The 13,388-nt window shown below is 40.3% G+C and overlaps 1 protein-coding gene across 1 annotated transcript in view; it reads right to left on the reverse strand.

Annotated features, from left to right (window-relative positions):
- The window catches only part of wdr70 (WD repeat domain 70), a 41,983-nt gene that overhangs the window by 2,021 nt on the left and 26,574 nt on the right, over positions 1-13,388 (reverse strand). The window contains exons 13-16 of the mRNA XM_084383546.1: positions 13,180-13,318; positions 4,947-5,047; positions 4,372-4,451; positions 2,593-2,709 (exon numbers count right to left, since the gene is read on the reverse strand). Of these exons, the coding sequence (XP_084239672.1) occupies positions 2,593-2,709; positions 4,372-4,451; positions 4,947-5,047; positions 13,180-13,318 (437 nt within the window). The remainder of the gene's footprint in view (positions 1-2,592; positions 2,710-4,371; positions 4,452-4,946; positions 5,048-13,179; positions 13,319-13,388) is intronic.

The following is a 13,388-nucleotide window of genomic DNA, read 5'->3' on the forward strand; positions in this document are numbered from 1 at the left end:
ACACACTCACGACTCACACAAATGTAAGCACAAAAATGTGTTTTCAGAAAGCCCTTCAGTTAAAGCTGCTAACTGGAGAATTAGTGGTGATATCATATTGGCAGACACACACAAATAAAGGAAAATTCAAATATCACCTAAAATCTATTTAAAGCCTGACTTCCACCAGACCGACCTGTCAATCTGGCACCAAAGACTAGCCAATAGTAGACTATGTCATCATCTGTTGTCTACTATGCTCTACAGACAGTGACATCACTTGGCCTCAAAGACAAGAAAATAGTAGAAGTCTGGAGAGTTGTGAAATCCAGGATTATATATTTTACGCTTGCCGCTGAATCCGCTGAATGCTGCATTTCAGTGATGTTTTATGCAAGTTAGGGGTGGGCGAAATCCATTTCTGAATTTGAAGATCATTTTTAATGCAATTTTATTTATTTTTACCTAGAAGAACCACCGAGGACGTATCCTCATTTACAATGGTGTAATACAATACTGTAGACTATATCCATTTGCACCATGTAAAGACAATACTGCTACCCCTAACCCAGAGTTAGTTCACTTTTGGAATTAAATACCACAATCTCCACAAGATTTACCTGAAATATAGTTTGTGAAACCGTCGACCTCGAAGATCTAAAATCCTCAGATTGCCCAACGCTGATATAAATCATCTCACATTTATAGTATTTTATTTAGTAAATGTAATTGTTGTTGCCTGGGCAGATAGATCAACTGTTGTCCATCAATAAATAGGACATCACACTTTCTGTTTGTGTACAGACTGAACAAACAGCATGTTAATTAGTGAGCTATAAAGGAGCTAGTTGAGACATTTTTGAAGTTTGGAGAGTGTTTCCCTCTGATTATAGTTTTCATGATCATGTGTAACTCTCAGCTTAGAAAGCCTATAAACCTAAAAGCTTTAGACAGATCCTAAAATCGTGAACTATTCCTTTTTGTATGGCCAGACAGATACTCACAATAAATCTATTAAAAACCACTAAAGCCCATAAAAATATTTTGTTTATTTTGCATTACTTAACCTTTTATTATGTCTTTAAATATAAATTCGACCATTACTCATTAACATACTTTTCCACACATTTGTATTTAATAATTGGTACATTATTACATTGAGTTTTTCATTACTGCAGATAGAATTCTGTTCTTGTACACTTGTTGCAGTCTTGATCCAGAAAAAGGTGCATAAAAGCGACACTGATCTTTCCTGTAGTTACAGTACCTCTGTGCTGTTGGCTGTATTTGACTGCACTTAATGGAGCTTTCTGGGGGAAAGAACGTCCGGCTTTCTAGAGGGGACATTATTACAGTTGTCTCAAAAGATCAAGGATAAGATGCATGCCTGTGCGCACACACAAACACACATTTATCCCTATTCTTAAAACACACAGGGATTTCCTGCTGTAGTCAGGCAGTGAGGTTGTTTGGGGGATTGAGAGGCACCTCTTTCCATTGCTTGTAAGCATCGAGCCAACCACCAAACATTACCTTGCACTTATGCAAAGTCATTCTACATGAGGATAAACAATGAAAAGACAGCCTGTCGTCTAAAAACCACTGGCCTGCTATCAAGTACTTAGATTTATTTTCATAAAAAGGACCTGCATTTTCATTTGCAGGCTATTTATGTGTGTTTCTCTCAACCTCTGTGACTCTGTTTTTGATAGTTATATACAATACAACGTAAAAGTGCGCACTAACGATTCCTATTTTTTTTTCTCATTGTGTTAGTAAAGTCTTTTATTACTTAAACTTCTTGTGAATGCTTTTTCTTTGTTTGGTAGCTGTTCTAAATTCAGCTACATTTCTCATAATCTTTCATGACCCACTTTCTAAGGATCTGGCTACTTGTCCAAATGCTTTAAAGATGTTTTCTTTTCTGTTTTTTTCATTCTGAGAATTCATTCTCACATTGTATTGCACTGTGGAACCATTTGATTTTTGTAAGTACATAGTACTGAAGGAATAAGTGACAGAAAGTGAAAAAACAACAATAAAACTCAGTGAGCAGCAGTGAGCCAGCTGGAATAAAGTGAAGCAGGAAATGTTATTTGGCACCATGGCTTATTGGAACTCAGCACAAACTGTATCCATGCATAGGTGTGGCATTTGTGAAAGCTTGTATTGCATTTAAAATATAGACAGACTGGTGGACCATGGGGTCCAGAAAAAGTTCAAAATGCATCACTCTGTCCCAGCAGTTAAAAAATATGAGGCAACAGCAGGCTACGATGAATATGAGAGGCCAAGAGGGAGCAGCGCTGCTACAGTCCCCGACTTCAGCTGGATTGCGTAACGCCGAACACATCAACAACTGTGGATTTGTACATCTGCCTTAAACAGAATCATGCATTCATCCAGTTAAGAACATGACTAACAGTACGCTTTAAAAAAAGAGCTGTAGCAGTACCTCGTTACTATACGTATTTTCAAATGGTAGTATTTGTTGTGCATTTTTGGTTTTGCTCATTAGTTGTTTATGCTTGGACTCGTCTCTTGTGTTTCTTTTTTTTGTTTGTTTGTTTATTCTGTGAATTTATTATCACCAAAAAAAAAAAAGTACTTTACCTGGTCCAGACACAGGAGGCTCAGGTTTGTGAGATTTCTTTGGGTCGAGTCTGTCCTTCTCCAGCTGTTTTCGTGTACTCCGCTGCCGGGCCTCTCTGAACATGGGTAAGGCATGAGCTGGAGACACGCAGGGTAAACAAGGATAATCAAGTTGCTTAGGTAACTCAAAGATCACAAAACAGAGTCACACAAATAAGCAGGCAGGTCACCTGGCAATATGTTCAGTGTTTGTAGCCCGTCCACATACTGAAAAGCTAAATGAAGACAGGTGAACTCTGAGATAACAGTAATCTCAACTACCACAACTTACAGAAGATACATGTCGTTTACGTTAAAATACAAGCACCTGTTGACCTCTGGTAGCAGCTCTCCACTTGTGTACTCTTTCTGCCATTGTGCACACCAACATATTCATTATATCCCCCATATTTAGATTCAGACGATCACTCTGCCGCTCTTCACACTGTTGTGAACACTATCACAATAAAGGCCGCCAGCACTTAAATCCACGAGTGTGAGTGAACGTGTGCATGAGTAAGTGTGAATGAGTGCCCTCAAAGGTGTGTGCGAAGGAGACAGTGTGTGTGTGTGTAAAGTGAGTGTATGCTCTGCTCTTGTCCTCGGGGGTTACAAAGAGACACTTTAGTAAAGGGCTAGATAAAGTGATTTTCCATTCAGGAGCCCTGTCGCTGTTCAGTGTTAATTCTTCTCCTCCACGCTACATTAAGCAAAAAGGTTACTGTTAACAGATTCCCTCGCTTTTCTCAATGGGCCATCACTTGCTTCCTGTCCCCTCTAATTTTCCAGTGCCAGGGCATCAAGTGCGTCACTCGCCACTCGTGGCAGTCATTCGCCTGCCTTCTTCACACCCTGTTGGCATGGCAATGGAATCACATGATGCATCTGAAAAAGGCTGCAGTTGCCCAAATAGTAAATGGCGTCTGAATTGGGTCCAAGCAGCCAATCAGGGAGGACGTGTCGGCAGCTGTTCTGTTTCTGAAGGTTCATGACTTCAGTTTGGCACGCACAAAAGAGATGACAGCCTCGTGTGTTGGTGATATGACGGGATGACAGGTACGCGGGTAGTTTGTGTTTGTGTGGGCGGTGTGTGTGTGTGTTTGTGCGATCACGCCAACAGATGTGGGATAGGCGGCTGTCCCTAGCGTGATCCGGCATGACTGCAGACCACATGGCCGCCGCGTGGCACATCGCCCTGCAGCCGTCCATCCACTCATCCACACCCGTACTGCATCAGCTAATGGGCCCGTGAAAGCCCTGAACAACCTCTCATTCCTCACAAAGCCCTCCCGCTATGAGATAGGGTGTATTTGAATGTTTTTGTGTGAGTGAAAAAGAGATGTAGCATGTAAACAGAGGTAGTTTTATTCTTTTTGCCTAAGAAGGGGGATACTTAGAATATGCTCCACTTATCACATCATGCACTTGGGGAGATGGCCGGCATTGTTTGTCTCTTTTTTGCTGTTAAAACGCACAGCGCCTTTTTATGTGAAGAGCACTGAGCACAAATAGGTTAGTGGCACAAGGTGGATTAAACTGGAGACTGCCCTGAGACAGGCACTTCACTTTAATTGCCTCAGTAATTGTTCACCGATTAAAAGGCAATGCATGAAACTGCATATCATGCACGACAATCATGCCTTGTCGTGCAGAGCAGGGAAATAAATTCATAGTACGTTAAGTGGTGGCTTCTTTGAAGGTATGGACAAAGCTGATTGTGAGTGTGTTTGTGTACTCGAGTACAAACATGGAAGAACTTACGGGTGATGATGTAATCTTGTGTTAGCGTCTCTGCTTGTTTCTCTTTCCGCTGGCTCTTCACTACACACAGCTTAGCCCCCCTGGAAAGAGCAGATATGTTACAAACAATGCTATTTAAAGGTTTCACTAGAAAATAACAGACCAGAGCCTGATATTGTTTATGCCACAGAACTCAATTATTATCCAAAAAAAGATTTATTTTTTTTAAATATGTAAAAGAGATATTGTGATGCATTGGGTGACATTTATCATTGGGACCAATTCTAAATGATTCGACTATGGTAGGAGCATTTTTTTTCTGTCTACCAAACCATGCAAAAAGTTTACAAAAGCGCAAACATCCAACAAAATTTAACACTAGGTGCTGGACAGAAGTAGTAGAAGTTGATAATGCTTGTCAGGTAACCCCTCTGCAAAGATAACTATACGGTGTTTCTCTGCACTAACCAGAATTATTAACATCATTATCAATACCAATGACCCTATTAGGATAAATTCATTTTTGGCTTTAGTCTCTTCAAGGGAGTTGTTGTCAATAAAAAGTAATATAATAATAACCAAATAACCGAACATACCTGTGGCTTTTCACAGGGTCATAGTAGACCTTAGCCAGTCCGTTACCAGTTCCAACCATTATCTGGTTAAGTTTTGGGTGCCACAGACAGCGGATGACACTCTGGAAAACACAGACAGACAAAAACAGTGTATGGGTCACCAAAAATGTTTGGGTTTTTCTGCACAGTAACTGGAAAGCAATACTTGAAAATAGCAGCACGTAGCAGGTTGTGAAGAACTTTCTCTACTGTAGATCAGATAAGGACATGTCTGCTCCTCATATTTTATTGAGTATTGTGAGTGTTTGACCCGGGTTGGTTGTGGTACAGTGGGGATCAGTCCCAGAGTGCTCTGCTGCTCTAGTTGACTATATTTGGTTGTTGGGATGAGGTCTGGATCCCTCAGTCTGTGTGTGACAGATGGCCCAGTGCCAATACGCAAATGTGACCACATTTATCCAGAGGTGTGTGTGTCTGTGTGTGAGACCAAAAGAGGGACAGAGAGAGAAATACACACATACACACACAGTTGTTGGACAGTGATGAAGACCCTCTGTGCATTCTGTGATATGTGAGCTACAGTAAAGAGCAGCAGTGCCTCCTTTCCTTCTTCACACGACTTGTTTAAGAGTGTCATCCGAATAGACGTCTCTGTACATTTGGTGCAGATGTATGTGCCAAAACTGTACAGATTTTTTTTTTTAAGGGGGTGAGCGTTTGGCACGTTGTTATGTGGATCATAGTAAGCAATCTGGGGGGGCGGGGGTCTAGGGCAGGGGTGTAGGATGGGGGGTGGGTAGGACTACGACCGGGACGTCCAGAGTCTGTGACGGTGAAAGCTGCTTAGCGCCCAGCTGTTCAGCTTCCCACCAGGATACCAGGGGAAGAAGTCTCAATCAGACATGCACACAATCACATACATACACACACAAGAGGACAGCCACGTATGAAGACAACAACTTGTGTATGTAGAGAAAAAGCAAGCATGGCCAACATTGATTTTACTTCAATACTACAACATAAAAAACTATAAAATACACCTTGAAGTGATCATACAAAACATTACCAGTATATCCAACCAATACTTTCCATACAATGAGATTTTGTTATCACGTAAATAATTGTACCTGAAAAAGGGATCATGTTCAAATTAAGACTTAAATGTAAGAAGATTGTGAATGATTTTAATTTACTATGAGCACAGTTTGTCACGAACCTCATACTGTACACATCTACACTATGAGGCAAACAGCTCAGTGGTGTGTAGCTCATTGGACAGATGAGGGTTAATCTGCTCAACCAGATCATGAGCCAGATGTAATTGATAGAAAGATCTGGAAAATGCTTTAAACAGGATGTGCTTAACACTGAGCCTCACATATTCTATTCAATCATCAGCAGATAGATGATACCATGTATAAACTAAAAAGGAAGAGCGCAGACTTCCGGCCAATAGTCCTTCTTATCTGCAAGCACAACCGCTCTATATGTCTGGATAGAATTATGTTAAAATAATTTTCCCTTGAGTTGGAAAGCTGTGACGTTACCAAAAGTGATTGGTCAGTTGCAATAATGGTCCTGGAGCAACATTAATTATGATGTTACAAGGACAGCACCAACATGGCAATATCCAATCATGCATCTACAATTGGCTATGTCTTGTCGCTATTGAACTTCACTACCAACTACTGGATTTTGGGATGTATGGTATATATTCTGTGAAGGCCAAATGCCATATCTCACAAAGTTAACGAAGGTCAAAAAAAGAAAAAAAAAGCTATCCGCCCTATGATTCAGATCTGCTACAAAACTTAATGGGTTCTTTCTTGGTTCATGTTACATCTTTCCACCACATTGAAAATCTGGTCTCGTCAGGGGTGATAATTTCGATAGATGACTTTGTGAACACAAATATAAGAAAATACACTGTATTATCTCACCATGAAACTGTGAACTTTTCAAACTAGAATGATACTTTGTAGAGGCCATACTAGTGTGATACTTTGTTCAATACCACAGGGACAAGCTGACACAAATTTGAGGGCATAAAATGTTTGATTTTTATTAAAAGATAAATATAGCAAGGCTTGTGTACTGTGTAATAAGCACAACAGCATTGAAGGTAATTGGAGGCGGGCCTATTGGCACTGTAGCAGTGTGTGTGTCGACATGCTGTCAGAGAGAAGAGAGAGTGAGAAAGCACAGCTAGTATCAATATCAATACTGTGGAAAGGAGTATTGGAACAGTTTCAAATATTCAGTATCAATATTTTTCAATATTACATATTTCTGACAACACTGGCGCATACCTCAAGCCTAATCCAAAATCAAATTATCAAGCCCTGTATCATTCAAATTTTTAAAGCATCCATAAGTGCGAAACCATAACACCAGATCTAGGATCCACATTAAATTGGACTCAGCCACCTAAATATGCCAGATTTTGTTCATCAAGATCCATGCATTATTCCCTGTTAAATTAACAAAAATGTAAAAAAACCTCCTTCGTGGATGTAATGATTCTGAGACTTGAAATAGCATGTGTCAACATGTGTGTATCATGAAGCCTACCCACTGTGGATATGCTTCAGTGTAAATGTGTAATGGGTTATAAATTGCCCCGTCAGGGTTGCTAAAGCAACGCAGACGGTCCCTGCATACAAGGGAAGGTAGAGATGACAGTTAGGAATTCTGTTACACTCCACAGGTACTGTAAAAGCTTGAGGAATTCACCCAGTGCACAGTACAGCTACACAACATAGAGCGACCCAAATCAGGTAGTAAAAGCCAAAATAAAAGTGACATCACAGCCAGGTAACTGCAGCCCAGTCAAGTTCCGAAAATAACTTTGTCAGCTCCAAACAAATCATTCTGTCAACAGTAAAACAAGTCAACAGAAAGAGCAGCGCAGTCTAAAAGAGACCAGTTCAGTGGGGCCCACCCCAGCTGGATCCACTGAGAAGCACAGAGCCAACAGTAAGACTGCTTTCCAGAAATTCAGAGCAGCGTGTTTACACTCTAGGAACCCCTGTTTACGCTTCATGTCCACTGAATTACATCACATCATGAAGAAGGAAACTTTACTCAGTCAGTTCCTCAGTAGCAGCCTTCAATGTCCCGTCAGATTAAAATAGCAAATGCTGATTAGGGATAAACAAGACAACAGCCACTCGCCCAATATGTATGCTGATTATGAAATAAAGTTATGCAGCACTAATGGGACACAACAGTCACAGCTGTGTTCCTCATTTAGTCACTGGTGAGTGGATCCAAATGTGAACTGCTTCTGACAGACTTGGCTGCTCAGACCAGCTGAATGCAGTAGTGGGAAAGGAGAACTCGAGACTTAGCACCTCTGCTGCACACTGAGTGGGCACACGTCCGAGAAGTCTGTAATTAGTGTGAACTGCCTTACTGGAACAACTGGCTTCTACATCTTGCAAGATTTACTTGGTGAGATGCACAAGAAAGAACAGAGTTAAGGCCTCCCTTCTACCTTTCAAGCTTGGCTGCTTTTGACCATTTTGTCAAAGGCCTCCTTGAATAGCATGGCATAGGAAGCAGTCAAGTGTTCAAAAGCCATCAAGCTCGAGATGGTAGGTGTAGCGCTGGCACCTTGTGAAGGTCGCCCAAACATCCAGCTAAATTTTTCCCAGAACAAAGGGTCATTACAGAGTCTTTAACAAGAAATTATGATTATTTACAGTGGTAATTTACAGTGTACAATCCCAAAGCGTCAGTATTTGACAAGTGGGGAATAAGACTCAAAAAAACAGCCTCTTACAAATAACTAAGTATTTAATTAATGGCAGTGACTAAGAAACCATACGTAATTCCGATCAGCCACATCTGGCCGATGCCCAATCAATTTAATTAATTAACCATCGGCAGCGGTAAAAATCTGGTGCATCACATTGGTGCAGTCTTATACTTTTTAAAACGTTTTAAGGTACTTGGAAGCCTTTATTACATTGCAACAAGGGTCAGAGATGCAACAGGCAATCACACAATACAAAGTACCGGAAAATACAAACATGCATGCAAGCAATACATGCACACATTTATAGAAACTGCATAAGCGCCGCAGGTTTAAGTTGGTCTCCATTTGAAATTTAGCCAAAGGCTCAGTGCCTTGATAGTCAGCAGGGTCTCACCTGGTTCCTGCCCCTTTTGATGGACTAAGATAAGCTTAAGAGTGTCTGAAGTATTTACCAAATGGGCCTAAAACAGCCTCCGCTCCCAAGCGCACCCCAGAATCCAGGTCCAGGGTTATGTAGACTGTTTAGTTAGAAATGATTGGTGACCCTTCCTTTCACTGCCTGCCTGGTACGCCACTTTATAAAGACTGCACTTAAATTCTCGGGCCATCCTAGAAGCAGACGGCTGATGTAAACATAGTAAATAGCACATTCATCAGGTTCATCGAGTGCATGTCCAACCTGAGGTAACTGATCTGCTGCAAAACTAAATTTCAATGCGTCAAAATTATTTTTGACCAATACAATTTGGCATGGCCACTGTTACAGACTGGTAGATTATTGATAAGGGGGCTGAAAAGAAGGGCTGAATTATACATATAGTACAATACCATGAAAGGTCAATCTGGCAGCTAACCCTAACCCACACTCCCTAAAACTGTATCTAGACTTCTCTAAGACTCTCCTTATTTCCACTTGTCCACTGAATGTCAAAATGTCAAAGCATAAAGTTAAGTGTCCAAGCAATTTTGCTATATTACAGTTACTGATCAGTTATCAATAACGGCTAAAACTATTCAACTATTCAAGTCCACAGATAGCATGATTCTCCAACACAACTTGTATTTCCTCTGTGCGCCGGCACCAACCATGTGCCCACTCAACACCACAAGTTGACCCACAAACTGTTTTTATGTAAACAAGAGCAATTAAGTGAAGTTATACGACTGCAAGAAACTGCTCAAGTATGTGAATGCCTTTAAAGCATTTTGACATGACTGATTGATTTTAATCATTACCATATACATTTTTGAGAGGTTAATAAAACCAAATAAAACCAATGCCAAAGCCACTGGCAGTCTGTAACAGTCTCTAGCCTGCATTGTTTTTTGTGGCAACGGGTTGGATTTTGTGGGAAATCTGTTGGATTTCTGTTCAGCAGAAATTGTGATCAGACAGGAAGAGGTTTTGCTGTCCCTTCCAGTGAAACTAAACTGAAGCTTTCAGAGTTTCATACAATGGTAGACGGTGGAACGAGTGAAAGGCCAATGGAAAAATCACTTCCAAATGTTTACCCTCTTCAGTAAAGAGGTGAAAGGGAAGACAAACGTCCATTGAGTGATGCAAAGACGGAGAAGGAGGAGGGTTGTTAAGTTCCAAACAGACTCTTTGACCCAAAGTGATTGTTGTTCACAAGTAAATGATTCCACCTGCTTATATAAATAAAAACATGTAGTAGTAGCATTTTCTGGACTGAAATTGAGTTTTTTAGAGGTGCTCTTTGGATAGGATTAAATGTAAAAACATGTAGACCTAGAAACCAAGGCATTCTCTTTATAATAATTAAAATACCTTTGTTGTCACAGCAACCTTAAAACAAACAGAAAACTCTTTTGACTCCCTGATAAAGGCTTGATGTCAGAATTTGTTTTAAGGATAAGCATGCCCATGCCATGACAATAAAGGCATTGTAATTGTCTAAAAAGAGAGTTTTCTTGTGATTTAAAAAAAAAATTAAAATACTACCTGCAGTATTTGAGTGACACTATTAATACTGAACACTCAAACATTTTAATATTTTGTTTGGAGAGTATTATTAAGCGCCACAATACAGGAGCTCTAGCTATCTAGAGGGGACAGTGGCAACATCATCTACACAACAGAGTATCAAGAAAATGTGTTTTTTTGAGAAAAATTTGAGAATTTTGAGAATCACTTGCACAGGCAACTATGTAGCATCTGTGTGAGACTGAGATTTGTGTTGTTCCTCCTGATTGAAGGAAGGCAGTACACCAAGGTACAGACGGTGACTAAATTGATGTTAAAAATTCTATTCTTAGCGCTTTAAGTCATCAAAAGTAACCAACACAGAACTCAGTAAGGTCTATTTTAACACAGTGTCACTCTTTATTCTAACTTCAGATGACTGTGCTGACAGGCTCACGCAGCTCTCTTATACTTAATACTTAATACTTGTATAAGACTTTCAATTCAACAGTGGTCCTTTTATATACATTGACGGCTTAAATAAGACATTATAAGATGATAACAAAAAATCAACACATCCAATTAAAGCTAAAATGGGTCAACCAAAACACAGACTGCCCTCCCCTCCTCTCAGTTATTGCAACTGTGCAGCGGGTTGTGCACTTAGAGTTGATGCTGTGCCAAGGTTTGCAGGCTAACAGCAGCTGGCTGGCAGGACAGGGGGATGCACAGACACAGACCCAGCTTTTGTCTCTTTCCCCCCTCTCTCAAACATATTCACTCAGTGGCCCATGTGAAAGTGTCATGTCTTAGTCAGGGAGACCAAGTTAGAAGCCATTAGCCTCTGTCAGACCTCACTGTTATGACTACAGATACACAGTGCTAAATCTGTTGAAAAGGAGAGACAGAGGAGGAGCAGCAGGAGCAGGAAGCAACAAAAAAAAAAAACGCTTCCCTACTGAAGAGAGCACCTCTGCCCTTCATTTCAGCACCTATGGCTGGTTGCCTCCACCAAATGGATTTCTGAGAAAGCAGGATTAGTATAAAGTGCATAGTATCCTAACGTGTTTGACAGTGTATGTCTGTGCATGTGAATGGAACATGCTGATAATTTAATTTCAAATGTAACTCAAAGGCGGTGCGTATAATAGCGTCAATAGCTGCTCTGCCAAAGCTTTGTGGGAATAACTTGCAGTAAGGAAAGGTCACATTACTCCACTTTCTGCAAGCTTTCCTTTTAAAGTTTTGTTTTTAAAACGTTTCTCCTATACCTTCACTCCCCTCCATAACTCTTCTCTTCTTCCTCTATATTTTCTCCCACTGCCAATCTTTCATCCAGGCTGAAGCTGGAGAAAATATGTATTCTGCTATGAGAAATGACTAGCTCTGGGCACAGTGATTTAAAGTATGTCTAGTTACTGCCAAAGGATTGGGCCATTTGATATTTGTCTTACAAATAAAACAAGAACAATTTATTTTTCTAAGTGAACAGATAATAATTCATACGACATTTTATGTGATTTTTATAGGCTTGAGTTTCCATCAGTATTATTCTATAATTATACAATCCAAACTCCAAGTCTTTGTACTCGAAAACAGAAAACAACAATATATTTAACCTTTCACCTCATCAGCTTAACTGATTTTTGAAAATATATGCTTATTCTGAATTTGATGCCAGCAATATGTTTCAAGTTTGGGCAAGAGCAACAAAAGACTGGGAAAGTTGTGGTATGCTCAAAAAACACATGACTGCAACATTCCACAGGTAAACAGGTTGATTGGTAACAGGGAGGTTCCCACTTTGTGAGACACGTGATTGGATAACATGGGCTAAGGAACACTTCAGGGGTTGTATATTCGCCTTGCGTGAAAGCTGGATTCACAAGATTTAGTGATTGCATGATCGGCTTCAAGCTATGCGCTTGTGGCCAAACCATAGTGGTTGAACCAATCAGCATCCTATGAGGAACTACCAGCAGCTATGGGCGAGGACCAGCAAGAGAAGCGAAAGTTAATTTGAAAACAACAATGACGGCTCCTGAAGATGTTAGCACAGCTGCTATAGTATCAGTAATAGGAGAGTTCTGTGTAAGAAACCATCTGGCAAGTCAGGTTTTAGCTTTACGTGACAAAGGCTGCTGACTCCACAATTCTGGATCAGTCTCTCTTAATTCCTGTTGACTATTGTGTGAAATCTATAAATACCAACTAAAATAAATAATCCTTTTAAATAATCCTGTGTTGGGTAAAATAGAATTTAATTAAATCTCCATATCAGGCCAGTCAAATCTGTACTGCTGTCATAACGAGGCCTTAATAACTGCTGTTGTGTTTTCAGGCAGCTATAACCAAATAAAAACATTTTATGGCCGCAGTTTTGTTTGAGCCCAAACTAATCATGTGGAGGAGAAATGACACGCACATTGGGTTCATTATGTTTCATGTGACTCATTTAGTTTCCTTTCCATTTAGCATCAATTGGAGTCATTTTGGTTTGTAACCAACGTATCACATCAACCAGTCGAAAAACATCTTGCAATGATTGTGGAGACTGAGGCAGAACTTACTGCATTTGTGACCTCGATTTCGTAGACCCGCTGGAAGGCGGCTCGGTCAAAGAAAACCAGCTTCCCATTTCCCTCGTCTTTCTTCACCGAGGTCCCTGTTACAAGAAGCTTGTCGTCTGGGCTAAAACAGCAGTCAGTCCTAATAAGGAAAAGACACACATCCAATATCGTGAGTTCATGATCCACACATAATTTACAGTTATCAAGCA

This window comes from Pagrus pagrus, assembly GCF_965226575.1.
Source record: "Pagrus pagrus genome assembly, chromosome: 19".
NCBI classification, from domain to species: Eukaryota; Metazoa; Chordata; class Actinopteri; order Spariformes; family Sparidae; genus Pagrus; species Pagrus pagrus.